General features: G+C 54.9%; 1 protein-coding gene across 1 annotated transcript in view; it reads left to right on the top strand.

Moving 5' to 3' along the window:
- TMEM132E (transmembrane protein 132E) overlaps positions 1-24,041 on the top strand; it is a 241,843-nt gene that overhangs the window by 191,952 nt on the left and 25,850 nt on the right. The window contains exons 2-3 of the mRNA XM_038375858.2: positions 6,295-7,201; positions 11,567-11,707. Of these exons, the coding sequence (XP_038231786.1) occupies positions 6,295-7,201; positions 11,567-11,707 (1,048 nt within the window). The remainder of the gene's footprint in view (positions 1-6,294; positions 7,202-11,566; positions 11,708-24,041) is intronic.

The following is a 24,041-nucleotide window of genomic DNA, read 5'->3' as shown; positions in this document are numbered from 1 at the left end:
CTGCGGCACTGACCCAGAGTACGAGAGAGAGTGGTGGCATTAAATGAACATCGGGGAGGTGGGGATAGAGGGAAGGAAGGACTTGACTGGGGTAATCAACAGGTCAAGAGGCAAACACTAGGGCCAGCCTACATGATTTGATGGCCAGTCATAACACTGTCTGCAGCTGTCTGTCAGTCCCAGCATGTGAGAGAGACGAGGTGAAAGAGACACTGGCAATTATGGCACCAGGCTGAGATGCCCCCAGGGGGACCAGCACCTGTCTTCGGTGCTGGCTGTGCCCATGGGACTGTATGCTGCCAAGAGCTCGGCACAGTGGTAAACGTTGCCCCAGAGAAGAGGGGTGAGCAGATTCCAATCTCCTGGGCACTGCCAGAGTCAGGGACATCATGAGGATGGTTTATACCAGCTGGGGACCTGGCCCAGATTCCTGGAGTGCCCCGCCGCTAACCCCACCCATCTCAGTCCACCTGCTGTCCTCTGCCAGTGTTCACTCGGTGTGACAGTGCTACATCGTAATGACACAAAGTGTGTTCCCTTCCTTGGCTCGTGTTGTAGTTCTAGCAGAAGACAAGATCGTGTTTGCCTGTTGATTCAGTTGTCCTTATACCTCGGCTTGGAAGGATTAGATATTGATTGGTAAATGTCAGTAAACGTCAATTTCACCACACACCAGCCAAGGGGAAAATATTTCCCTCAGTGCTCAAGCGAAATTTACAGAGAGGCAAATTAAGAAAAAAGCTGCTTGAGGACTTAGGAGAGTTTGATTTATGTTCCCTTTATGTATTTTCACCAGCGATGTTGACCATTTGAGTTTTACCAGTTATAAATCTCAGCATGGAATCTCAGATATCGACTGCCATTAAATATTTTGATTGTCTGACCTCCCTCCACCCTCAGAATTTTGTACAACTGTGAAAATTTAAACTGATAAAAATCTACCAAATGTCTCCAAAGAAACCTCGATATTGTCCATCGAAATGACGAAAATATAAAAATCTAATTTTGCCACACCTACACCAGCCCCTCGGCATTCCTTATTGGGCATGCTCTCGTTAAAAGGCCACTCTCTCCAGCTCTGCTCAGTGCTGGATTCCCCAGGCCTCAGTGCCGGCAATTAGATCTCGGCACCTAACAGGCACCCAGCATATGGAGATCTTCTGAAAATCCATCCCTAGATGGCTACAGATTTCTTTTCCTTGTGGCATAACATTTGCTGCACTGGGATGAAACTCAGTTTGCCACGATGGGAATTCCTGGGATCACTGTGTTTCCTTATTTTGAAGAGTGCCCCCCACATTTGAACTTATTCCATTTGTCTGGTGTCAGCTGCGTTTGTGGATTTTCAGAAATAAGTGCACATGGCGGGCACAGTTAATTTGTTTGTTGCTTCCCTTAAGGCCTGGGATGTGTATTGTCTTGGCTGGCTATTTTGAATTTGTCAGGCCAGGCACGGTTCTCAATTTAACATTAGTCCTGGTGGAAGCAGGAACTGGCTCGTTTGAGTTTCCCTTACTAGCTGTTTAATCAACAGACAGCGATATTGACAAGATCTTCATTACCAGCTAATTGTCCAATGGCCTGCTCTTTAATTCCCTGGTTCGAGACCAAGGGAAGGAAGGAAGCTGAGTAGATTTAGAATCATTGCTGGTTCCATTCCTTTGTGTGTTAATTAATGGGTCCATTTCTCCCCAGACAGACTGGTAAGGGCCTGTCTTCATGTCCTTAATTCTAGCCCCTCTGACCTCAGGAGCGCAGTCTCCTGAATGGTGGCCCTGATCTGTTGCCCTGCTGGGCTCTGCAGATGTTTTTTGTTATCTTGGTCCCTGGGTTTCGTTAATGACAGTTGTCTGGCCGAGTTTTGCTGATTCACACCAGCGAGGATGTAGTTCAAGGATACAACAGGCAGAAAGCAAACAGGTCCCCTCAGGAGGGGCAGCAAAGACAGCCTGCCCACCCACCAGGGTTTAGGATAAGTGGCCTGGGCCTGCTCCACCCTTCGTCCTCTGCTGAGGTGGGGTTGGAGGAGCCTCCACAGCAGCCGGGCTGGGTCTTAACACCCTGTTGAGATGCTTGGGGCAGTTCCCGCCCCTGCCCAGAGCAATTGTCTCAAGCTCTCTGCAGACTCAGGCAGAAGTTGCTGCGTTGGTTAGTCCTGAGTCACGTTTTTGAGCTTTTTAGCACCATTTCCCAGGCTAGGAACTGACCTTGTTATTTTAATTGGAAGCTAAAAGTCTGGTGTGATCACAGGACTCTGGAACCTGGAGCCCTAAGAACTGGCCTATTGGGCCAGTGATTTAAACTGGTCCTGTTTCCCCCTTCCTGCTGAGTCACGGTGATACTGGGGTGGGCCAGGCCCCAGGTACTAGCATTCCCAGTGCACACCAGTCCCCTCTCCTCATGAACCTTTGCCATGTGTGTGTGCGTTTGCGTGTACGGGCTCTGCGAGGTCAATGGGAGGCTGTCCTTTAACTCTCATCCCTTCGGCATGAAACAACCACTCCGTTCCTTCCCTCATTCAAAGGGAGCCAGCTTCCCGTCCGTGCCCCATCCAGGGAGAAAATACGGCCCAGGGCCAGCGAAACAGAAATCAGAGGGAGTGGGCAGGGCTGTGTGGTGGTCCGCCCTCCAGAGTGCTGCTCCCACCAGCAGGACCCGATATGCAGCGAGCTGAGGCGAGTTCCCGGGGGCAGAACCGCATGGTTTGCAGCAGGAGATTGATTTTCCAGAGTCGGAAATTTTGCAGAAACAATTCTTTGTGCCCTTTTCCCAGTTGTTAGTGCTGGTGGACGATCAATGCTGCAATTACTGTAATGTCCTTCTGCATGCCAGCATTTCCGGGAACGGCACCTCATCCTGCATCTTTGGTGCATTAGCATGGTGCCGTGGCACCGCTGGGTGCTGGGGGTTCGTTAGCTTGTCGCCATGGCCCGCAGGGCACTGGGGGTTCATTAGCTCGTCGCCATGGCACCGCAGAGCGCTGGGAATTGGTTAGCTCAGTGCCGTGGCACTGCAGGGCACTGGGGATTCATTAGCTCGGCACCATGGCACCTCAGGGGTTCATTAGCTCAGCACCTTGGCACCACAGGGCACTGGTGGTTCTTTAGCTCAGCGCCGTGGCACCTCAGGGGTTTGTTAGCTCGGTGCCGTGGTACCGCAGGGTGCTCGGGGTTCATTAGCTCGGCACCGTGGCACCTCAGGGGTTCGTTAGCTCAGCACCTTGGCACCGCAGGGCACTGGTGGTTCTTTAGCTCAGTGCTGTGGCACCTCAGGGGTTTGTTAGCTCGGTGCCGTGGCACTGCAGGGTGCTGGGGGTTCGTTAGCTCATCGCCGTGGCACCACAGGGCTCTGGGGGTTCGTGAGCTCGGCGCCATGGCACCTCAGGGGTTCATTAGCTCAGCACTGTGGCACCGCAGGGCACTGGGGGTTTGTTAGCTCGGCGCTGTGGCACCGCAGGGCACTGGGGGTTCGTTAGCTCGGCACCGTGGCACCTCAGGGGTTCGTTAGCTCAGCACTGTGGCACCGCAGGGCACTGGGGGTTTGTTAGCTCGGTGCTGTGGCACCGCAGGGCACTGGGGGTTCGTTAGCGTTGAAGGACTGCTCCTGCCAGAGCCCACCTTGGGCTGGGGTGGCCAGCATGTATGTGGGTTCTCTGATGGGCTTTAATGCCATCTCTCTAGCGTTTCTCCCTGAAGAATATCTAGGCTTGCTTAGAAAGAGTTGTGGTAGCTTGTCCCTGCGGGCAGTCCCGTTTGAGCCAGCTCGGAGGAGAAAGCAAGCAGGCCTGCTTGGGCAGACGGACTTTTGCTGGGGATAACACCTCAGTGGCCGAGAGCTTTCTGGCCTGGAGGGAGGGAGAGAGATGTGGGTCTCCACCCAAGAGACTGATTTCAGCTGATTTCAATGGCGCTACCTGGATTTATATCCCTGACAGACCTCGCCTTCTGTGCCTCCCCTTCGCGGTGGGGCAAGCCTGAAAGCATGTCCTGGTGCAGCGACATCTGCCTGAGTCTGCAGGCAGCCTCCCCAGCAGCTTGGCAGGCGGGTCGGAAATTTGCGGCCCTCGGAGGACGCCGATTTGTCACCATGGAAGCGATTCGTGGTTCAACTTTGTTACATGTTTGTCAGAGCCCAGACAGGTGTCTGTCTGAAACCTGCTTGATTTCCCTGCCAGCTTGCTCACCTGGCTCACCTGGTGGGCTGACAGAGTCTGGGAGCACCGGTTCCCTAGCTCCAAGGTTCCCAGGATTCCCAGGGCTTCTACACCCCCAGACCAGTCAAGGCTTCCACGGTCCCAGCTCCCTGTCAGCAGACAGGATGCTAGGGAGCCTGGAAGCCCTGGGAGTGCTGGCTCCTCCGCAACCCCAGCTCCCAACGTCCTCTGCTCCATTCCCTTTTGCGGAGAATTTTGAAGTTTTTCGGTTTCATTCCAAATCGGAAGGAAACCAGGTTTTGCAATATCAAAATCCTCCTGCCAAACAGCACTGCCTTTCTCCACCCAGCTGCAGTTTGAGCCGCTCCTCTTATCTCGATGGGGTGTTACCTCTGAAACCTACCGATGTCCATTTAAAGGACCACATTGCTCTCTGTCGCACTGCTGCCCAGTTTGGCAGTTCCTGCGCTTCTCCCACAAATCCAAACTCCACCTCCTCTGGTGCCCAACCCCCACACTGCCCCCTCCCCAGCTGCCCAACCCCCCAGCTGCCTTCTGACAACTCCCACGCTGCGGCTTGGAGCTGCCAGCACCACCCCCGACCCCTCACAGTGGGAAAGGGAAGATCAGTGCAAAGCAAATTGCCTCACAGATCAAAGGAACACTCTCAGGGGCTGTTGGGCTGAGCGTGCTGTTTATTTACATAGTTGCTTCATTAAAAACTCCTCTAATTTTAGCAAAGCTTCCCCAGAATCCCTAGTCTGCCAGAGGCGGCAGGATCCAGGGGCCTGCTGCAGAATTTAGATCTAGCTCCCCACCGAATTGACGGGGCCTTCTTGTTCTTTAGCTTGCAGCAGCACTTAGCAGCCCCAGCCGTGGACCACAACTCCATTGTCCTGGGTGCTGTACGTTATTTATTAGGAGTATTACGGTAATGCCTAACAGCCCGAATCGTGGACCAGGATCCCTTGTGCTGGGTGCTGTATGTTATTTATTAGGAGTATTATGGTAACGCCGAGCAGCCTGAGTCAGGGGCCAGGACCCTGTTTTGCTGGGTGCTGTAGAAATCCAATCTTGATTACCAATCTGATTCCCCACCCTATCCAAATTCGTTGCTGCATTTTCATTCTGTGTCTCTGGGGGGGTTGTTTAGCAAAATCTGGGGGCTCTGAACCAACCCTGGTGAAAATCGGCATCTCCCTGAATGGGCCCCAGTCTCTCCTTGTGTTTTTCCTAATGCAGTTTTGCCACGGTTTATCTCCCAGTAGGTGTGTCTCCGCAGTGTCCAGTGTGTTTCCTCCCAGAGCCCGCGGTGAGACCTGGAGTGCAGAGCTCTGGCAGCAAAGAGCGGAGTTTGGGAATCAGTGCGGGAGCTTTTTCATCTCCCAATAAAAATCATGTGAACACAAACGCTCACGACCCCCCTGTCCCCACAGCAAACTGCCCCGTGCTGTCAATGGTCTGATGGACCGGGCCGTTTGCCAGGGGGTCGGCTGGCATGATAAAACTGGCCAGTGGCTTATAGGCACTGACAAACCGCAGAGGGTCTCCCGGGAGAGTCCCCGCGCCGCAGGGGGTTGCACAGATATTCAGCACTTCAGGGGCTCCTGGAGCTGGGACTCCAGGGGATTGTACAGGTATCGTACTGAGGGGATCCCATTCTCTGGGCCCTTCAGAGCTTTGCCTCTGTGCCCTGGCTGCAATTTTGGATGCTAGTGCTGGAGGTGCCCCATGGCAGCATTCCCTTCGCCGCACAGACTGCAGAGAGGGTATAAACCTGGCATGGAATCCAGCAGAGATGGCAGGCCGGCTCCTGAGCTGGTGTCCATCTGTGCCTCGGTTTGCCCATCTGTACAATGGGGATAATGATACGGGCCTCCTCTGTAAAGCACTTTGCGATTGGTGGATGAAAGGCGCGGTCACAGTGCTGTTGACAGCGTGGGGGTGTGTGAGGGAAACGCGGGGGTACGTGGCGGGTGCAAGGTAGAGTGGTAGAGTGGTAGTGGTAGAGGCTGGCAGCAGGGGCAAGTGAGGGGCGGCAGGGGCAGCTGGGCCCATTGGCTGCTGGGGGGCGACAATGCACGTGGCGCTCAGCATTCTGTCCCGTCCCTAATGCGCCCTGTTCTCTGTCCTGTTTCCAGCCCAGGGAAAGGTGCCAGCGCCTAGCTCGGAGCCCCCGGAGCCCTGGCCCCCCGCGGCGGCTGTGACCCTGCCTGTGAGCTACCGCCTCTCCAACACCCGCCTGGCCTTCTTCCTGAAGGAGACAGGGGTGGAGCCGGGGGGGAACGCCAGCACCCCCCTGCAGCGCTCCGAGCCCTTCGTCATCTTCCAGACCAAGGAGCTGCCCGTCCTCAACGTCTCGCTGGGGCCCTTCAGTACCGGGCTGGTCCTGCCCAAGGAGCAGCTCCAGCCATCCAGCACCCTGGAGATCCCCGACCGCCTCACCGTCAACTGGAAGGTGCGAGCCTTCATCATCCAGCCGCGGGTGCTGGCCAGCCAGCCCGTGGTCCAGGTGCTCTTCTACGTGGCGGGCCGGGACTGGGACGACTTCGATGTGACCGACCGGCTGCCCTGTGTCCGGCTGCACGCCTTCCGCGAGGCCCGCGAGATCAAGAGCTCCTGCCGCCTGCGGGGCAGCCTGGCCACCTGCCTGGTGCAGGCCGAGCTGCCCCACGCCTGGTTCGGCCCCTCGGCCGTGCCCCTGGGCAGGAGGAAGGCGCCAGAGGCCCTGGACCTGAGCGGCGAGAGCCAGCAGGCCGAGCTGTACTACACGCTGCATGCGCCCGACGGGGCCGGGGAGTGCCCCGGAGAGACCTCCCCGCGCCGGGGGGGCGGCGCTGCCCGGACCGAGGGCCCCACGCAGCACCCCCTGCTGCGCATTGGCAGCATCAGCCTCTTCCCGCCCCCGCCCACCGAGCTGATGCAAGAGCACCGGCTGGACGGCAACATCTTTATCCGCCTGCCGGACAAGCCCCTCAAGCCGGGCGAAGTGCTCAGCATCTTCCTCTACCTACTGGCCAACTCCACCGTGGAGCACTTCACGCTCAGGTACGTCCGCGTGGCCGGGGAAGAGCACGCTGACCACACCTCTGCAGCCACGGTCTGAGCGCCGAGCCGACGCTCCAGCCTGCAGCTAGAAGGCGCTCTGCTTGCGCGCGGTGCTGGCCCTGAGCAGCTGGGTTGTTGCGCACTGGGAAATTGCTGTCGTGGCCCACCCCAGAGTGGGCTGCATTTCAGCAGCCAGTGCCGTGAGCTCTCCCAGGTTTGGAAAGGCGTTTGAGGTGCCTAACTCCCATGGGTTTCATTGGGAGTTAGCTGGCTGGGCGCTTTTGGAAATCTGCCGGGGAGCCTGTCTGCCAGGGGCGGGTTCAGCGGCGAGTGGGGAAAGGCGTGTGCTGCACTGCGTGTGTTGTTTAATCCCGGAGGTGATTCTTTAGGCCTTCTGGTGGGTGCAGGTGGGGAAGTGTCGTGACGTGTTGTTCTTGCGTAGCAGATCCCCTGCTACACCAGGCCCCCCGGGGAGCCAGCCGGACCCCTCAGACGGGGCATCTGAGGAGATCGGAGCAGGGTCCGACTTGGCATTTGCTGCTGTGTCATTAGAGCTGATGAGAAAACGGGCCTTTTTCAGGCCCAATCTCGTGTTTCTGGTGCAAAATCCAAACATGCGTCAGGGGCCTGGCTTCCTCTGGAGGCTAGGCCGGCTGGCTGCACTACATCTGCCAGGGCACGGTGCAGGGAGGGGAGACAATCCATCCTCGGATCCTGCCCCTTTGGTCAGCACTTAGAGGGCTCCCAGTCCCAACTCAGAATGGTGGTTTTCACCCTGGGCCTAGAGACCAGGTTTAACGTACTCAGCACCCAGAGCCCAGGGGAGCAGGCTCCGTTGATCTTACGGGCTGCTGGATATTTGGGAAGGTCTGGCCCTACAGGACTCACCCAAAGTCCCATGGAGTCAACAGCAGGGCAGATTTCCTGGGTCCCATCCCAGCCTCCCTCACTGGCTCTGTTGCTGGCTTGGAGGGTGGCCTGGAGTAGATGGCACCGGAAAAGGTGGATGCCAGAGGCAGGGCCTGGGTGCTGGGTTTTCCGGGGGGTCTCGGGGTACAGCAGGGTGAAGATGCTGCAAGCACTTTGTTGATCTGCTCAGCTCCTGGGGTGCATGGCAAGGACGCAGCGAACGGGGAGCCTGCGTTGTTAATAACAGCTGCCCCCTGGGGATGTTTGCCAATGCATATCCCCCACGCCTGGCAAACACCCTTGTGAGGTTGGCCTCGTTAACCTGATGCCAGTAAGCTTGGGCATCCCCACTGTGGGTGCATGTTACAGATGGGGCGCAGCATGGTGCAGGGAGAGAGGCCCTTTTTGGGGTACAGGGGAGGCTGGGGGGGTTCCTGACAGCTCTGATTGTCTCCCCAATCCCAGCGCACAGCTGTCCCCATGCCAGGGACCCTGAGCCCATGGCGGGCAATTCAGTGAGTGTTGGGGACCCCCCGGCAGTCTATTGGTGGGAGTCTTACAGCACAGGGTGTGAACATGTGTTTGGCCCCTGCGGGGGATGGGCCTGCCATGGGGTACAAGGGACAGCCAGAGCAAGAGGTCCTGGAGGTGCAAGGGCCTGGCAGGAGGCTGGATGGGTTGGGGGGGCGGATGGGGGCGTGAGGTGCTGCAGGAGAGGGTAGTGAGGGTGGAGCTGTGAGGTCCAGAGTGGGCGTGGTCAGAGAGTGCTGCAGTGGGTGGGTGGGTGCTGGAGGGGACGGGGTGGCAGAGCAATAGGGCACTGGAGGGGAAGGGTGGGCAGGGCTTTAGGAGGCTGGTGGGGGGGGCGGGGGCTGGGTGCCCTGCATACACAGCCAGCTTCCCAGGACATACAGCCCATGCGGTGGAGAGGAGGGGGAGCTGGCACTGGGACGGGGAGAGGGACTGATCATAGCGGGGCAGGTGGCCACGTGGGCAGGGTGATGGGCGAGCAGAGTGGCTGTATATGAGGGAGGGTTGGGACCAGCTGCTGGCAGGAGGGTCTGGATGGGGTGGAGGGTGGAGATCCATTTAGGCTAGATTCAGAACAGGACCCCGCTGTGCACGGAGCAGTCCTGGTCATCCAGCAAGGCGCTGAGCACCCTCCCGCAGCCCCCCCAGTGGAGCGCTCAGCATCTGGTACATGGAGCCCAAGCATGCTGGCATCACGCCCTTCCCTAGTGCCAGAACAGGCATCACACTTCCTGGCTTCCTTCCCAGCCAGTCCGAGCCTGGAGTTCCTGCCCTGCCCACTCTCCCTTCAGCAGCACCCTTGGGGGGCCCCGCCACCACGCCTGCCCTGGTCTGGGTTCAGTGCTTGGGAAAGAGAAGGATTTGTGGCCTCATCAACCTGGAGAGCCGTGCCTTGCTAGCCCAGGACTGGATCCCGACACCGCACAGCTGATGTCCCTTAGCCCTGACCTGCAGCCTGCCACTATCCCCCATCTCCCCTCCCTGATCTGCCAGGGCCCCTCTTTCCTTACCCCTGGCCCCCTGCCATGCCAGCCCTGAGCCAGGCCTGCCCATCATGCCCCGGTACACCATTGTGCTTGGAGACTGCTTTGGAACTGGGTTCCAGACAGAAGGCATCTGGCAGACATGGCACCACAGAGCTATGGAATAGCATAAGCCAGGTGCCCAGAGTCCGGTGGTGGCAGCTCCTGGTTCATTGAGCCCTTGATTCGAGCCTGAACTTCGAGCCCTCTCTTTGGTGATATCCCACTGATGTACTGGTACAAAGACTGGCACGGCTGGTCAGGACATTTGTAAATGAAAGAGCCCGATGCGAAAGAGATGGGAAAGGGAGCACCGTCCCCACCAGCTAAATTCTCAATGCACCCTCCTAATAACGCCACCCCAAGCCACCGCGCCGCTGCGGGCTTCCCAGGGCCCATCGGCCCAGCCGCTCTCTTGGTGGGAGTTCACTGGTCTGGGTTTCATTCGCTCGGTTCCCATCCTGTCAGGGCCCCGCTGGAGGGGAGGGACAGCGAGGGGAACAGACTGTAGGAATCTCCTTGGAAGCATGGCAGAGGGTGGGGGATTGAACTGCAGAGGGAGCTGCTTTCTTCCCCCATTGGTAGTGGGACAGTGCCCCTTTCTCCCAGGTCTGCGCTGGTGAAAGTCTCTCCGGCATCCCACGGGCGATGAGCTGGGGTCAGGGGTCCTTGATCCAGGTCCCAGCAGGCCACGGAACCGATCACCACTGCTGGCTGTAATTGGCAGTCAGGGACCCCCGAGTCCCTCTGCCCTGGATGCAGTCCCGCCATGGGAGGGTGGCGAGGGGTGGGTGGGCCCAGGGCTGGTGGAGGGCGGGGCAGGGAGTCCGTTTTGCCGCTGCCTGCACTGGACCTGCGCGGTGCGTCCGAAGGAGGGAGCCGTTCCCCAGGGCTTGCCTGGAAATAAACCTTGGTGCACGCAGCCCTGTCTGCCTGGGCAGCCCTACAATAACACCGGGGGTGTGTGTGCAGCACTGCCCCCTTGTAAGGAGTGTCCCGCAGCAAGGGCATTAGCTTGGCCCTCGAGAGACCCCAGTTCTTTCCAAGACTCCCCGTGTGCCCTAGGGTATGATTGCACTCGGGGTAGCACGTGGTGCCACTATCTCACAACTGAGTGCAGACACCACTGCTGTGAACATCGCCTGCCCCCCAGGCTAGGACTTTGGGCCCATTGCTTCCACACACACACAACTCGCCCACTTGAATTCAAGGAGACCTTTCCTAGCTGGTAGCAGCAGTAAGTCTGTTATCCGTTGTGTGGGCCAGTCTCTCCCTTTCACACCAACACAGTCAGGACACACCCTGCCCAGACCCATAGGCAGCATCCTTCACCCCTGCACCACCACAGTGCACTGAACTACTGCTCCGGACTGCCCCCTAGCCTGCCTCAGCCCCCGGGCACCACATGCACACGCAAAGCCGGGCCAGCGCAGACATTCTCTAGCTCGACTACAAAATATGGGCTGGAGGCAGGAATCATTGAGTGAGTGAGGTTCTCTGGCCGGGGTGATGCAATGGGTCAGACTAGCTGAAATAAGCCCCTGCAAAGCTGAGTAATACAGTATTAGCCATCTTCAGTCACTGCCAGGCTGGGCTAGATTGGCCTGGCTTTCATAGCCCCTGAATAACACCTCTCACACATTAACCTCGAAACGCAATATCACCCCCATCTGCCAATGGGGAAACTGAGGCAGAGAACGCCTCTTTTCTGAGTTCCACTCCAGTCGCCTAACTCTAACCCTAATGGCTACTAGCTGCCCCCAACTGAATACTGGCCAGCAGCCACAACGTTGTCTGCCACGCCTCCTGGGGGAGGAAAAGTGCTCTGGGACACGATGGCCCTTCCCCCGGTATCGTTCCCGCCGTGTGGATGTGAGCCTTGCTCTCCTCTCCGGTTCTGCAGGGTGAAGGCCAAGAAGGGTGTCAACCTCATCAACACCAAATCCAGGAACCTCCAGTGGCTGGTGAACTCTGAGCTGCTGATGGGCGGGAAGCACTCCACAGCCACTGTCGACGTGGCCAAGATAGACAGTGCACTGCCTAGGTAAGCACCTCACCGCTCCCCCTTCTCTTTCTCGGGGTCAGGGTCTGACCGAGCCACGGCATCGGGTTGGCAAGGATGGGTTCTTTGCCTTCCCCAGCAGTTTGGGGCGCAGGTCGTCTGCTGGGATCCTCTGGACACATCTCACCTAGTCAGCTCCCTGCCACGGCATTGGTGTCCCTCGTTCCCTTGCGTTCTCTGCCGGCGGCACACCGTGGCTTAGTCTCCAGGGGGTGCATTTGGGCTCCACGCGGGTTTACAAGAGATCTGGTGGCCCCTTCCGACCTTAGACTCCATGACTCACTTGCTGCGGTGCCCGTCTGAGGGGCCTGCCCATGGCGGTCTGTATCCTTCCGCTGCGACACGGCCCTTGGCACTGCCCAGCCTGGCTGGCTAGGCCCATTCTGTGTCCAGGAGCATTGCAGGGGTGGGGGCAGCATTTGTGGCTCATTGCAGGGGAGGAAGAGAAGCGGGGTCTCGTGTTGCCCTGAGGCGGCCCCCAAAGTGGTTGGCTTTGAAGAAAGACCTGTCCCCACCTCCTACGCCAAGGGCTCTGGAGGGGTGTTGCATTAATTTAGATGGACTAAATGGGCCACAGATGTTACCGTAACCCAGATACTGTCCAGAGTTACGCCAGGTCTGGGGTGTGGTGTCCAGACAGCTTGGCCTGCTCTGACCCATGGCGAACACACCATGAAACAGCTTCGGAACCTGTTCTTAAAGATCCAGAGAAGAAGGCAAAGCAGCGAAAGCCTTGGCAGTGGGAAGCGTTCCATCGGGCTTTTCATTGTAACCTCATCCCTTGGTCCCATCCCCTTCAGCGCGAGAAAGCATTAGAAGGGAAAAGCCCCTTGTCTGAGCATCTGGTCGATGGTGTTGAAGCTGGTGACAGTTGTCCTCGTGGGGAAAGGGAAGAAGCGAGCTGAGCTGAGTTGGAGCTGCTGTTACAGCCCGATCCCTTTTCATCCCAGGGGCAGTTGGGATTCAGCTGGAGCTGGTCGGGGTGCTGCTGTCGTCTGGGTCTCTCTCTCTGGCCCGCGCTGGCCGGGCCATACCCCAGGATTAAAGAGGGTCCAGGGTCCCAGGACATGGGGGGGCCTGGCAGCCATAATGCTGAAGCTCTCTCCAGTAGCCTCTGTCTGTTCTTCTCCCTGTTCCTTGCTCCCCACGTCTCTTTCTTTTGGAGCCCAAGAAGGGTGTGATGGGCAGAATAGCCCAGCCCCTTGTTGCTTTGTCCCCCAATTAGGCCTAATGTTTGACACACTAGCTTTGGGTCATTAATTTCCAGTTCCACATCCCCTGCTTGTCATCAGCGTAAGTTCAACACTCCGTGGACCACAACGTGGCCTTTTCGGTTCAGACTAGCCCGGTTTCTCTTTGGCACGTTTCCCCATCAGCGTTTGCTGTCGCAGGTTGTGATGACATTTTAGAAACTTTTGCTCACTTCTTACACTTAAACTCCCCATTAGCATGACTGTGTCAGCCCTGTTATCCCCACAGAGACGCGGGGAGGGGGTACCCGGGTTCCCCAGGCCCCGGGCTGCTCCGCTCTGTGCCTCGTAACACCCAGCTGCCCCTCACCAGATGCACCAGCACTCTAGAGTCCACAGAGGGGCAAGGGGCGAGGAGACCTGCCCCCAGGCGCCTGGGAATGCAGTGGCCCAGTCTGGCTGCCTCCCTCCTGCATGCAGGGCCGTCCCATGCAAAGATCACAGGGGTCAGTAAAAAACACCCACGCTGGCCCCTTGGCATCAGCTGGAGGCTCCCCTGCCCCAGACCTGCCTGGGTTGCATTAGCTACCAGGCCACTGGTTGTGCCTTCCACTGTCAGGCCACTGACATCCAGCTGCCAGCACATCTGGCTGGCTGCCATGGAGGGGATCCTTCCAGGAAACAGCCTCTCTCCATGCTGGGAGCTTGGTGCATTTGGATGCTGAGTTTTTATGGGGTGATGGGCGCTGAAGTTCTCCTGCGTGTGCTAGGGATCTGGGTTGGGCTTTTTAAATCATAATCCCGGTGTGGGGTTCCCTGTCTCACCTCCCCCACACAGCTCACATATCTTCCAGGAGAACCCTGTCTCTCTGCCTAGCCACACATATCCCCAGCTGTCCATCCATTCCCTCACGAGACCCACCAAAGCTCATCTCCTGTCAGCCTGCCAGCCTCATGGTGTGAGCAGTGACACCTGGAGGTCACCCTTGAATACACCCGCACCCTGCGTCTCTTATCCCCCGCTCCGAGGAGGGAGGGCATCCATCCCCGGTGAGTGGGGTCTCCTTGGAGCAGGCTTCCCCTTTAAAATTTGGCAAGTGTCTGTACCTTGCCGGCTGCCCTCCTTCCCTGAACATACTGCCCAGGGCTGCACGCAATGCGCACGTGCAGGACCTTGCTGGGATGCTGATCACCCAGCCTGCACGTGTTGGAGCTGATAAACTTACCCTTCTGATCGAATGCATCCGTGCAGCGTGTTAGCCCACAGGACAGCTCATTATCTCTGCACAACAGACCTGAGCGGAGCTCCTCGCGCTCGGATCCAGGCAGCGGCCCCGCTCCGGTCTGCACGGGGCTCACAGGGAGCCGCGCTCGACGGGCCACCTGGGGAACCCTGCCCTCCCCAGGTATACTCCCATCCCCTTCCCCAAATTCCACTCCATCCCCCTGCTCTCCAGCCGGCCTGCCTAGGAGCTCAGCAGAGCCGGGAGGGGATGGAGAGGCTTTGCTATTCACTGGGACCCTTTGCCCAGTGCACTGTGCTTAGGTGGGGTCCCAGTGCGGGGCTGGCTCTTTAAGCACATGGGCATTTGGTGACTCCATCAGGGATCTGGGCCTAGGACCCACCCGGCCTACCCCAGCAGTGATCCATCCCCAGGGCTCTCAAGTCTCTTGCTAACAAGCTGATATTTGGGGAAGGAGAAGAGGCTGCCTTTCCCCTAAGCAGCTCCGATCCCCAAAGCAGCCACATGAGCCTTCGGGACACAGGGATGATGGGGGCAGGTTGCTTGCCCAGTGAGATCTTATCTGGGCACCACACGCTCCCCTAGATAGCTGGGCAGATCCCACCTAGGGGATTAGCCTGGCCAGCTCTGGTGGCCTGTCTCCCACAGTGCTGCCAAGGACGGTGTGAGAAACCCCATAGCGGAGAGTTGTGTAATAACCTGCCCTATAGGGATGCATCTCCCAAACCACAGGCAGCTATGCCCTGGCAGCTGGGATGGCACTGGCAGTGGGTTGTGCAGTGGCAAAGCTGTTGGTTCCCAGGAAGAGGCTCTCCGGCCCACGTGGGCATGGGGCCAGCTTGGAGGCAGAGTCCATCAGGGGTTGGGATCCTGGGTGGTTCCTCTGGCTGGTTTAACAGGGCTGGGGCAGAGTTTCTGGATGGAGCACTGATCACAGACGCTGCCCCTTCGTGCCTGTGTCTGGGGAGACGACAAGCTGGGGCTGGTGCTTTGTGCCATGTGGGAATGCATGGAGCGGGATGGCCGTGGGGAGCCCCGCACCCAGTGAGACCCAGTTGGAGCCTGCAGAATGGCCGTGGGCCAGGAGACGATCCAACGGGAAGCCCAGCAGCTCTGTTAAAACCCTCCCGCTGAACTCGCTTAGTTCGTAGGGGCCTCTGCTTCTACGGGCAGTTCCTTAGCCCCAGGAATTAGAAGCCCCAAGGGGCAATAGACCCGGTTGCTCTAGGTGCTAGCTAGAGGTACTGGAGATACAGGGGCCCAGGGGGCCAGGTTACAGGAGTGTGGGGCAGGTGGGGGTTGGGAGCTGGAGTTTCCTGCTCCTTTGAGAGCATCCATTCTGTGAGATGAACCCTTTGTGCCACGCAGCCATCACAAACACCTGCAGCAGGGGAACAGACAGGGATCGGGGCCTGCTCAGGGATTGCCCCTTCATGCCTCTCATCTCTGCAGCTGGGTTCTCACAAAGCTAACGCCGAGGACTGATGGCATTGCTCAATCCAATCCCGGGCCTGCTGTCTACCAGTTGACGTGGTGTGTAAGTGGGCACAGGCTGGCATCCCGGGGCCCTGGCCCAGATCCCCGGCTGGGAGGTGTTGCTACCCCACTGTGCAAGTGTGACAGTGCTCTCGGGTGGCGGAGGTGGCCCCAGCTAGGGACAAGCCACTCTCCAGAGTCATGCTGAGCTGCATGAAAGTGACTGTACTGGCCTGTCCGCAAGGCGCCTGGTGATCTGCAGCTCGCCTGGGCAGGGGACCTCATGGAGAAGAGAATGACTTTTGGGTGTATCCCCGATAACAGGTGTGGAGCCGGAGTTCATGTGCATGGTGGCAGGGATCTTGGGGCTGTCCTTAAAGGTATCTCAGGGTGGTGGGAATTCTGGGATCCATGTCACCTGGAGTTCAATGGGCACTTTCCTCCATGCGGCCAGTGGAGTTTCTTCTGTCCCGATGCAGGAAAGCCAAGACTCTTCCTGCTAATCAGAGCCTGGTCCAGGATTCACCAAAGCAGCTGGACTAGATGGAGCCCTTCTCTGATCTGTGTCTTCCTTTGCCACCTGTCTCTTCGGTGCCAATTTAGCTGGGGTCACATTTGTGGAGGATGATGCCAGAACGGGAGGAGCTGGAAGCTGGCTGCATGGTGAGCTGGGAAGATCAGAGTGTCCCAGGGAGACTTGGATCTGGCAAATGCAAAGCCCTGCTCCCCTTTGGGAGTGAAGGAGGAGCTGCCACCACTCCCCACAGACCCTGGAGCATTTAGCTGCGTGACGAGGATGGCGCTTGTCCTTGTTGCCTGTTCTGAATTAATTCCAGGGAGCCAGGCCTAGAACCTTGATCCAACCAACGGCACTCTTTGACAACACCCGTCCCAGCCTCAAGAAGCCAAGGGAAGCCAGAGCTGGCTATCCAAGGGCTAATTCTGTTCAGCTCGCCCGGTGGGAATGCCTGATAAGTGTTTGGTGTGAGGGAGTTTTTAATTGAAAGAACAGCTTGTGAATTCCTTGAGGAAGGACAAGTCCAGATGCTCAGGAGAGATTCCTCAGCCTTGAAGGTGGACTGAAAGCTAAGCTGGAAATAGAGGTAGACTTAGATGTAAGCACTGGACACCCCTTATGCCCAGTCTGTGGGAGCTATTGACCACCATCATTAGTTTTAATCTGCCATAGTTAATAATCCAATGGCACTTCACAGTTTGCTAAAAGAAACCCTAGAATGTGCATTTCTGATGAGGAGGTTTACTTGCAGTATATTAATCAGCCACTAGATGGCTCTGTGATGTAGAGTTCCAGGATCTGGTCCCTGGTAAACAAAGGCAACCAAGCTGGAACTCAAATTGTGTGGAAGCCTGTTTATTTGCACCTATAGCTGCTGTCGATTTCTTTAGTAAACGCCTCCTGCTTAGGAAGATCTGTGTCCCTCCATCACATGATGGTGTCAGATACTTAAGCACCCTGAGATTTCCAAAGTAAATCAGGAAGTGATGGAGGATTTCACAGGGTGGGAAAGAAAGATCATCATTTTTACCATTACTTATTTATTAAATATCATTAATATAGCAGGTCACACTCGCACAGCTCCTTACAGACATCAGTTAACATAAGATCCTGGCCTCTAGGAGGTTACTGATCCAGCTAACTTAGCAACAGTTAAATCAGTTGTGATTTATGTTCAGAAATAAATAATTATTAATTGTCATGATTAGTTAATCAATTAATGTGTGCAGTGGTAGCCGCTGGGGGCCCCAATCAAGGTCTCATTGTGCTAGGTGCTCTGCATAAACATAAAAGGAGACAGTCTCATTCCTGGAGAGCTTAAAATCTAGTTAAGAAAAATTGACTAAAACTGATTGCTGTAGTGAATGTCCACTTCTGCAGTTAACCTCTAAACCCATGGAGCAGGATGGGCTTGGACACAGGGAAATGTAGCAGAAGTGAACAAAGAAAGGGAGCGGGAACGGGCGACTCATTGAGTTTGAAGCATTAGATAATTCAATAGACACATCTACATTCGAGACCCAGGTGAGAGTGCAACTGCCCTTGTATGGGTGTTAACTTTTTCAGCAGGGGGCTCTGTAGAGCATAGTAAACGAACACGCCATCCTCTGAAGCAGCTGATGCTGAGCATAGTCAGACACAGGACGCTGGGCTAGGTGGAACCCTGGTCTGATCCAGTGTGGCTGTTCCCTGTTCTGTTCTTCAGAGTAGCAGCCGTGTTAGTCTGTATTCGCCAAAAAGAAAAGGAGGACTTGTGGCACCTTAGAGACTAACAAATTTATTTGAGCACAAGCTTTCGTGAGCTACAGCCATTTTCCACCAAATGCATCCGATGAAGTGAGCTGTAGCTCACGAAAGCTTATGCTCAAATAAATTTGTTAGTCTCTAAGGTGCCACAAGTCCTCCTTTTCTTTTTTGTTCTGTTCTTGTTTATGTGGGAGTAAATCCAGAGTCACTCCCATTGACTTCAGCAACCAGAGCTGGTGGAACGATTTACATAATCAATTTCACATTATTCTCCTAATTAATGATTCAGCTACAATATGGTGGGTTTGCAACATGCTGCTAAAATATGTTATGTGTCCTCTTTCAGTGGCCAGTCTACTAAAAGTATTACAGCCTATTACTGCAACTAGCTACAAGAGTTATTGTATTCTTTCAGCTCACGTGCTTGTTCGGAGCTGCAGATCTTTTATTCAAACCCTGCTGATAACCCATGGGAGTGAGGATGTGGTGACAGTTTCATTATTTGCCCAGCTACAGTAAGCTGGGTGAGTTGCTCAAGGCTGTTTGCAAACACACACAGTTCTGGGCATTTTTTCAAATGCGTCGTTGACAAATAATCATATTTTTTTTCCAGTCTTCACCGATCTGGAACCTAATCAGGAGCACAGTTATGAGCAGCAAGCCCGCACTTGTCCATTAGACCTGCTAGTGCCTGGGAAAGGCGATGAGGTCTCTAATTTGGTTCCTGAATCTCAGTGATGTGTTTACATGTGTGTACGCGGATTCATTGAAAAATGTCCAGATTGCAGTGCTTTGCATTGCATTGTGAGTGGGTTGGGGGGGAGGGGTGGGCAGAGATCCCTGTGGCTGGGGAGGGATAGGACGGGGAAAGAGGGAAGGTCTGGAGGCTAAGCGAGGGGAGGGAGACAGCTGGATCACCCTAGGGTTATCTGTTTCTGGGCCCATTCCAGCCCATCTGGGTCCCATTCTCCACTCCTCAGCCTGATCCTGAGCATTACTACAGCTGCTCCAGCCTCTCTGAATCCCGACTCTCACTCTCCACACAGCCCCGAGTGTGCAGGAGCATGGACGCAGAGCCCCCAAAATACTTCAATTGAGTATTGTGCTTCCCAGCTTCTACCACCCTTGTGTTGCACTGCCTATGGATCCGACTAACAAGTGAGAGGTTTGGATTGTTGGGAATGAAGCTTCCTTTTGTTTGGTGCAATTTGTGGAAAACTTCAATCCAAAGGAAAGTAGCAATGGCAGGACACAGCAGCTAATGGCAACAAAGAGCATAGAGACCCAATCACATAGCAGCACAGGGACCGAGGTACAAAGAGAGTGGACATAGCATACTGCATTGATCCTAATAAAAGATCCTGACCCTCAATGCCCTGGGCCTACAGGGGACACTCAGCATCTTGCATGTTCAGGCCTGGACACTTTACTGGAATTGATCAAAACATGGAATTTTCATCCCGTGGGAAACTCCAGAATATCAGAATGTTTTCTGACATCGGGACAAATCACGGAAATATCGAAACGTCTCATGGAATGGAACCTGCTGAAAAATGTCTATGGGCAATTTGTACATGAAGTGGGACTCCCATGATGCAGGAGTTCAGCCACAGGGAGAGATCACAATGCATCATGGGAGATGTAGTCTAGGGCATGCTGGGGTCATGAGGGACTTGGAACTACAACTCCCATGAGGCACTGTGACAGCTCAGCCACAGAGCCAGATCATGGTGCATCATGGGAAGTGTAGTCCTTTTGGGGTGCAGAGCCCATAGAGGACACTGGGGACTGAGATGCCTGGAACTACAGCTCCCATGAGGCACCACAGAAACCGAGCCAGGCACAGATTTATTATTGATCTGAAATTAAATGTTTCCTTTTGATTTCAGCGAAACCCCATTTTCCAACAGGAAAACACTGAGCTGGAAATTCATTGACCAGCCCTGCTGTCTATTCCTATAGCAGCCGGGGGGCCTGTTGTACCAGGCACTGCACATACCCACAGTGAGAGACAGTCCCTCCCCTGGCGAGCTCACAGTTTAGCTGGACAAGGCTGCAGCTTCATAGCCCCAGTTCCTCTGCTCCAACAGCAGCCAGGGGTTCTGGCGTAGGACAGATTGCAGGAAGCTGGGTCTTTAGCCCACTTTCACAGCTCCAGCTCACACACATCAGCTACTCAAAGAGCCCAGGTGCTGGCCGCAGGGTGTGAATTGGCTTAGTCCCACTGATTTTAATAAAGCATCGTCAATTCACAGTAGCTGGGGAGCTGACCCCTAGTACCTAGGGCATGCACGTCATGTGGGTTACAAAAATGTCAGGACATCAGGAAGCCACCAGCAAGTCTAGCCTGGCATAGCATGTACTCCCTACAGAGGCTGGTTCCCCACTTGCACCGTAGGTACCCGGCTGCAGCTGTTAAATGCTACCAAGTCAAGATGGCAGTCACTATGCATGGGTGACAAGGGCTATTCAGGGTGCTGGCAGGAAAGGATCAAATCCAAAAGACCACAAGACCCTGTCTGAGCAGATTGCACCGAACCATTGGTTCTAGGGAGACATTGGTTTTCACCAGTGTTACCATCTCCTGAGGTAGCCTTTATATAGCACTTTGAAGACTGTGAGAATGAAATCGCCCCCTTGCCCCACAGCTCATCTTGTCCTTACCAAATTGAACCGATCCATTGTTTCCAAAATGAATGTTTGTGGAATCTCCATTCTGGGGGACTGTTTGACTTTTCGACTTTTCTTCCAATTTAGAACAAAAACAGATTTTGAAATGACAGGATTTCTCATGGGGCAGATGGTCCATGACCCTCCCCCAGCCCCCCCCCCCCCCACACACACTTTGCCTCAACTCTGATTGGAACTTACCAGCTCCTGCGAAGCTCTGTAGAGCCTGGCCGATCCCCTGAGCTCTGCCACCCGGTCAACACCCCGGGGACTGAAACCTTTGCAGCTCCTCCCTCCCCTGCAAATTGAGCCTGCCTTTGGCTGCCTCGAGATGCGATGGGGGGGGGGGGAGTTGGGGGCTGGCACTCAGCTCTTAACCTTAGCTGGCTGGGGGAGCGTTCACCATGCTAAATCCTGATCATCTTCCTCTCCCCTCTGTGTGGGGCTGGGATTCCCAGGGCACGAACCTGCCTTCCTTCTGTTTCCCTGATGCAGATGTTAGCCGCTGGAGCAGTGCAGGGTTATGAAAGCAGCACCCGCTTACATGGAAGTCCCTAGATCCCAGAGGGTGAGTGGCTCTTTATCTGGGAGCTAGGGCGGTTTTATGGCGGTAATATTTTCTTTTAATGAGATGAAGGGTTGGCCAAGGGAAGGAGAGATGCTGATGGGCTTCCCAACCCCCCCTCCCCACCCCCACATGCAGATTAAAATGAGCCTTGAAAGGTTAGAGACGGAAGATGAATTTAAAGTGATTACAATCACCTTTTAGGAAAACAACTTGATCAAATATGAATGTAAAGGAAAGTATAAATGTCTTAAGCCCGTTTTCCCCTCAGGGATTTCAGCATAAAAGGATTTAATGGTTCTTGGCATTTGAAGCCAGTGTAGGGTTGAGTTCGAAGGCTTCTCCCTCCAGAAGGCGCTGCAGGGAGCAGGGTAGGAGCAGTTACTCCAGTCCCAACTTGTCCCAGCAGGGGGTGTTGTGGGGATTGGGGGAGTCATGCTGGCTGTTGCGGGGAGCACCTGGTTATTCCGGTCCCAAGCTGTCCCAGAAGGAGACACTGTAGGAAATGGGACACAGCACTGTGGGGTCGCTCCCAATTATTCCTGACCCAGCCTCTCTGTGGGCGATGGGACAGGAACTCTGTGAGGGGATGCGCCTTCAGGACAGGATTTTGCACAAAGGCAAACTTCGGCAAAGGAGTGTTGAACTCTGCCAGTCATGTACCGAAAAGACTGCACCAGGCTGGGTGAGAGCACAGGGCCAGGTGCCAGGGAGTCATGGATTGCAAGATGACAGGCGTCTCTGGGAGCTGAGAGCGGAAGGCTTACTCCCATGTTTTTCTCCTTTTGTTCATTATATATTTATAGGAGTGAAACTGGCCATGTAAAATATCCCCAGCTCAATGGTGCATTCTCAATAAGTGTTACACAATGAGAAATCAATTGCTTATCAGCTGCAGCCCACTCAGACCTTAGGTATTAATTATTTCTCTAGGAAAGGGACAATTCCAGGTCAAAAATCATATGGATATACAAAAATACAGATCAGCCTGGCTTAGCTTATAAATGATCCCTTAGATTGTTAACACTTAAAGCATTTCCAAAATATCCCTGACTTTTTCCCCATGTCAGCGCTTTGAATCTGGTTTCCATTTCTCTCAATGGGCAGTGAGAGTCATTTTCACTTTTGAGCCTAGTCAGTTTCACTTCCTGATTCTAGGGACAAAACCTCTGGTGCAAAAGTGGAGTCCACAAATGCTTGGTCTGCATCACCCTTGTGGTCTCAGGCACCCTTTGCAACCCCTGTGGCCAAATGCCGTAATTGTGGAGACAGATAAGAAAGGGCGTGGCAGAGCTATCCAAAGTAATGAATGGTGTAAGGAAGGGAAATCCAGAGCTTGTGATTGCCCTGGCTCATAACACAAAGACGGGGACATTCAGTGAAAAGAAGAAGATGTAATAGGGATAAAAGGAAATACTTTTAAATACAATTGGCCTGTGGAACTCATGGCCACCATAAGTAGTGCTGACTCTAGGAGCTTAGCAGGTTTCAAAAGAGGATTGGACATTTATATGGATGGTGAGAATATCCAGATTACAAGAAGAATTAACACTCACAGCTTGGGGGGGATATAAATCCTCCTACTTCACAGCTTGAGCCTGTGTCTAACCAATGGGGCTGGTAAAATAGGTTTTGTCTGAGGCAGGTTATCCCCGAACTGCCTCCTTTGGGGTGACTTGCATTTCCCCTGCAACGGCTGCTACTGGCCACGGATGGAGACAGGCTGCTAGACTGGCTGCGTCCAGTATAGCAATGCCTTGGTCACAGATGTGTATTGCAATCTAAACACATTGTGGGTTGGATTCTGCTCCCCCGTCCACTGGTGCAAACCAGGATTTGCACAAAGAGGGCTGTGCTTGCAGAGATGTCGGCTTTCAGTTTCTATTCTTCTAGAATCTGTTTCCAGGATCACCAGTGGCCCTGATTGTCCTGCGAGGTTTCCCAAGCAGGAGCAGCAGCGGGGTGTGTGTGTGCCCTGACTGGTCCTCTTACCCCCGGCTCTTTTGTACCGCATCGGGTTTGAGAGTCCCCTCTCCTACGATTGCCATGGGCGGGTATGGCTTCAGAGCCAGCGTCTGCTGCCATGTGTCTGTGCCATGCATGGGGGGTTGGGGGCTGCAGTGATTTACGAGGGGGCTATTCCGTAGGGGAGGGGTGTGTGCATCACGTGTGATGTCTCCAGCACCCCTTTGATTTCACTCGTGCACTGCTGGCTTGCTCTGCACACAGTGCTTGGCTCGCCCAGACCTCCAGATGTGTGAGACGTTAACGCCGGTCCCCTGGAGAACCTGGGGCCGAAGCAAATGGCTCCTGGCTAGAGTAGGGTGACCAGACAGCAAGTGTGAAAAATCGGGACAGGGGGTGGAGGGTAATAGGAGCCTATATAAGACAAAGCCCCAAAAATCGGGACTGTCCCTATAAAATCGGGACATCTGGTCACCCTAGGCTAGAGTCAGCACCGAAAACATTTGGGATGCGGAGAATAGCGTTTCCGGCCAGAAGGGATCATTGCATCATGTGGCGTGACCTCCTGGCCTGTTGCTCTGTATTTGTACAGCACTGAGCACAACGGGGTCCTGGCTCAAGGCTGGGGCTTCCAGGTGCTGAGTTAATACATATGATAATTATATTACGGAGTTGCATCAGCCTGAAAATGATAGGAGTAATGACGCTCTTTCACTAGTACATTTTTAACTGGTTTATACATGTTTCCAGTAGTGCAGCAGTATGGTGCTCTGTTTATTGCAAGCTATTGAATTTATGTAGCTATGTGGGATGATATTTCTTAATGATATGTAAAATTAGATAAAACCTTTTTTCTTACATATATTGTGATAACCTTTATCAGAGGTTAGAGTCAGACTCTTGCAGAGGTGCCAAGGGCAGTGCTATATGGTGTTTGTTTATA

Source organism: Dermochelys coriacea, chromosome 17, assembly GCF_009764565.3.
Source record: "Dermochelys coriacea isolate rDerCor1 chromosome 17, rDerCor1.pri.v4, whole genome shotgun sequence".
Classification (NCBI taxonomy): Eukaryota; Metazoa; Chordata; order Testudines; family Dermochelyidae; genus Dermochelys; species Dermochelys coriacea.
This window is presented reverse-complemented; position numbering and strand designations above follow the sequence as displayed.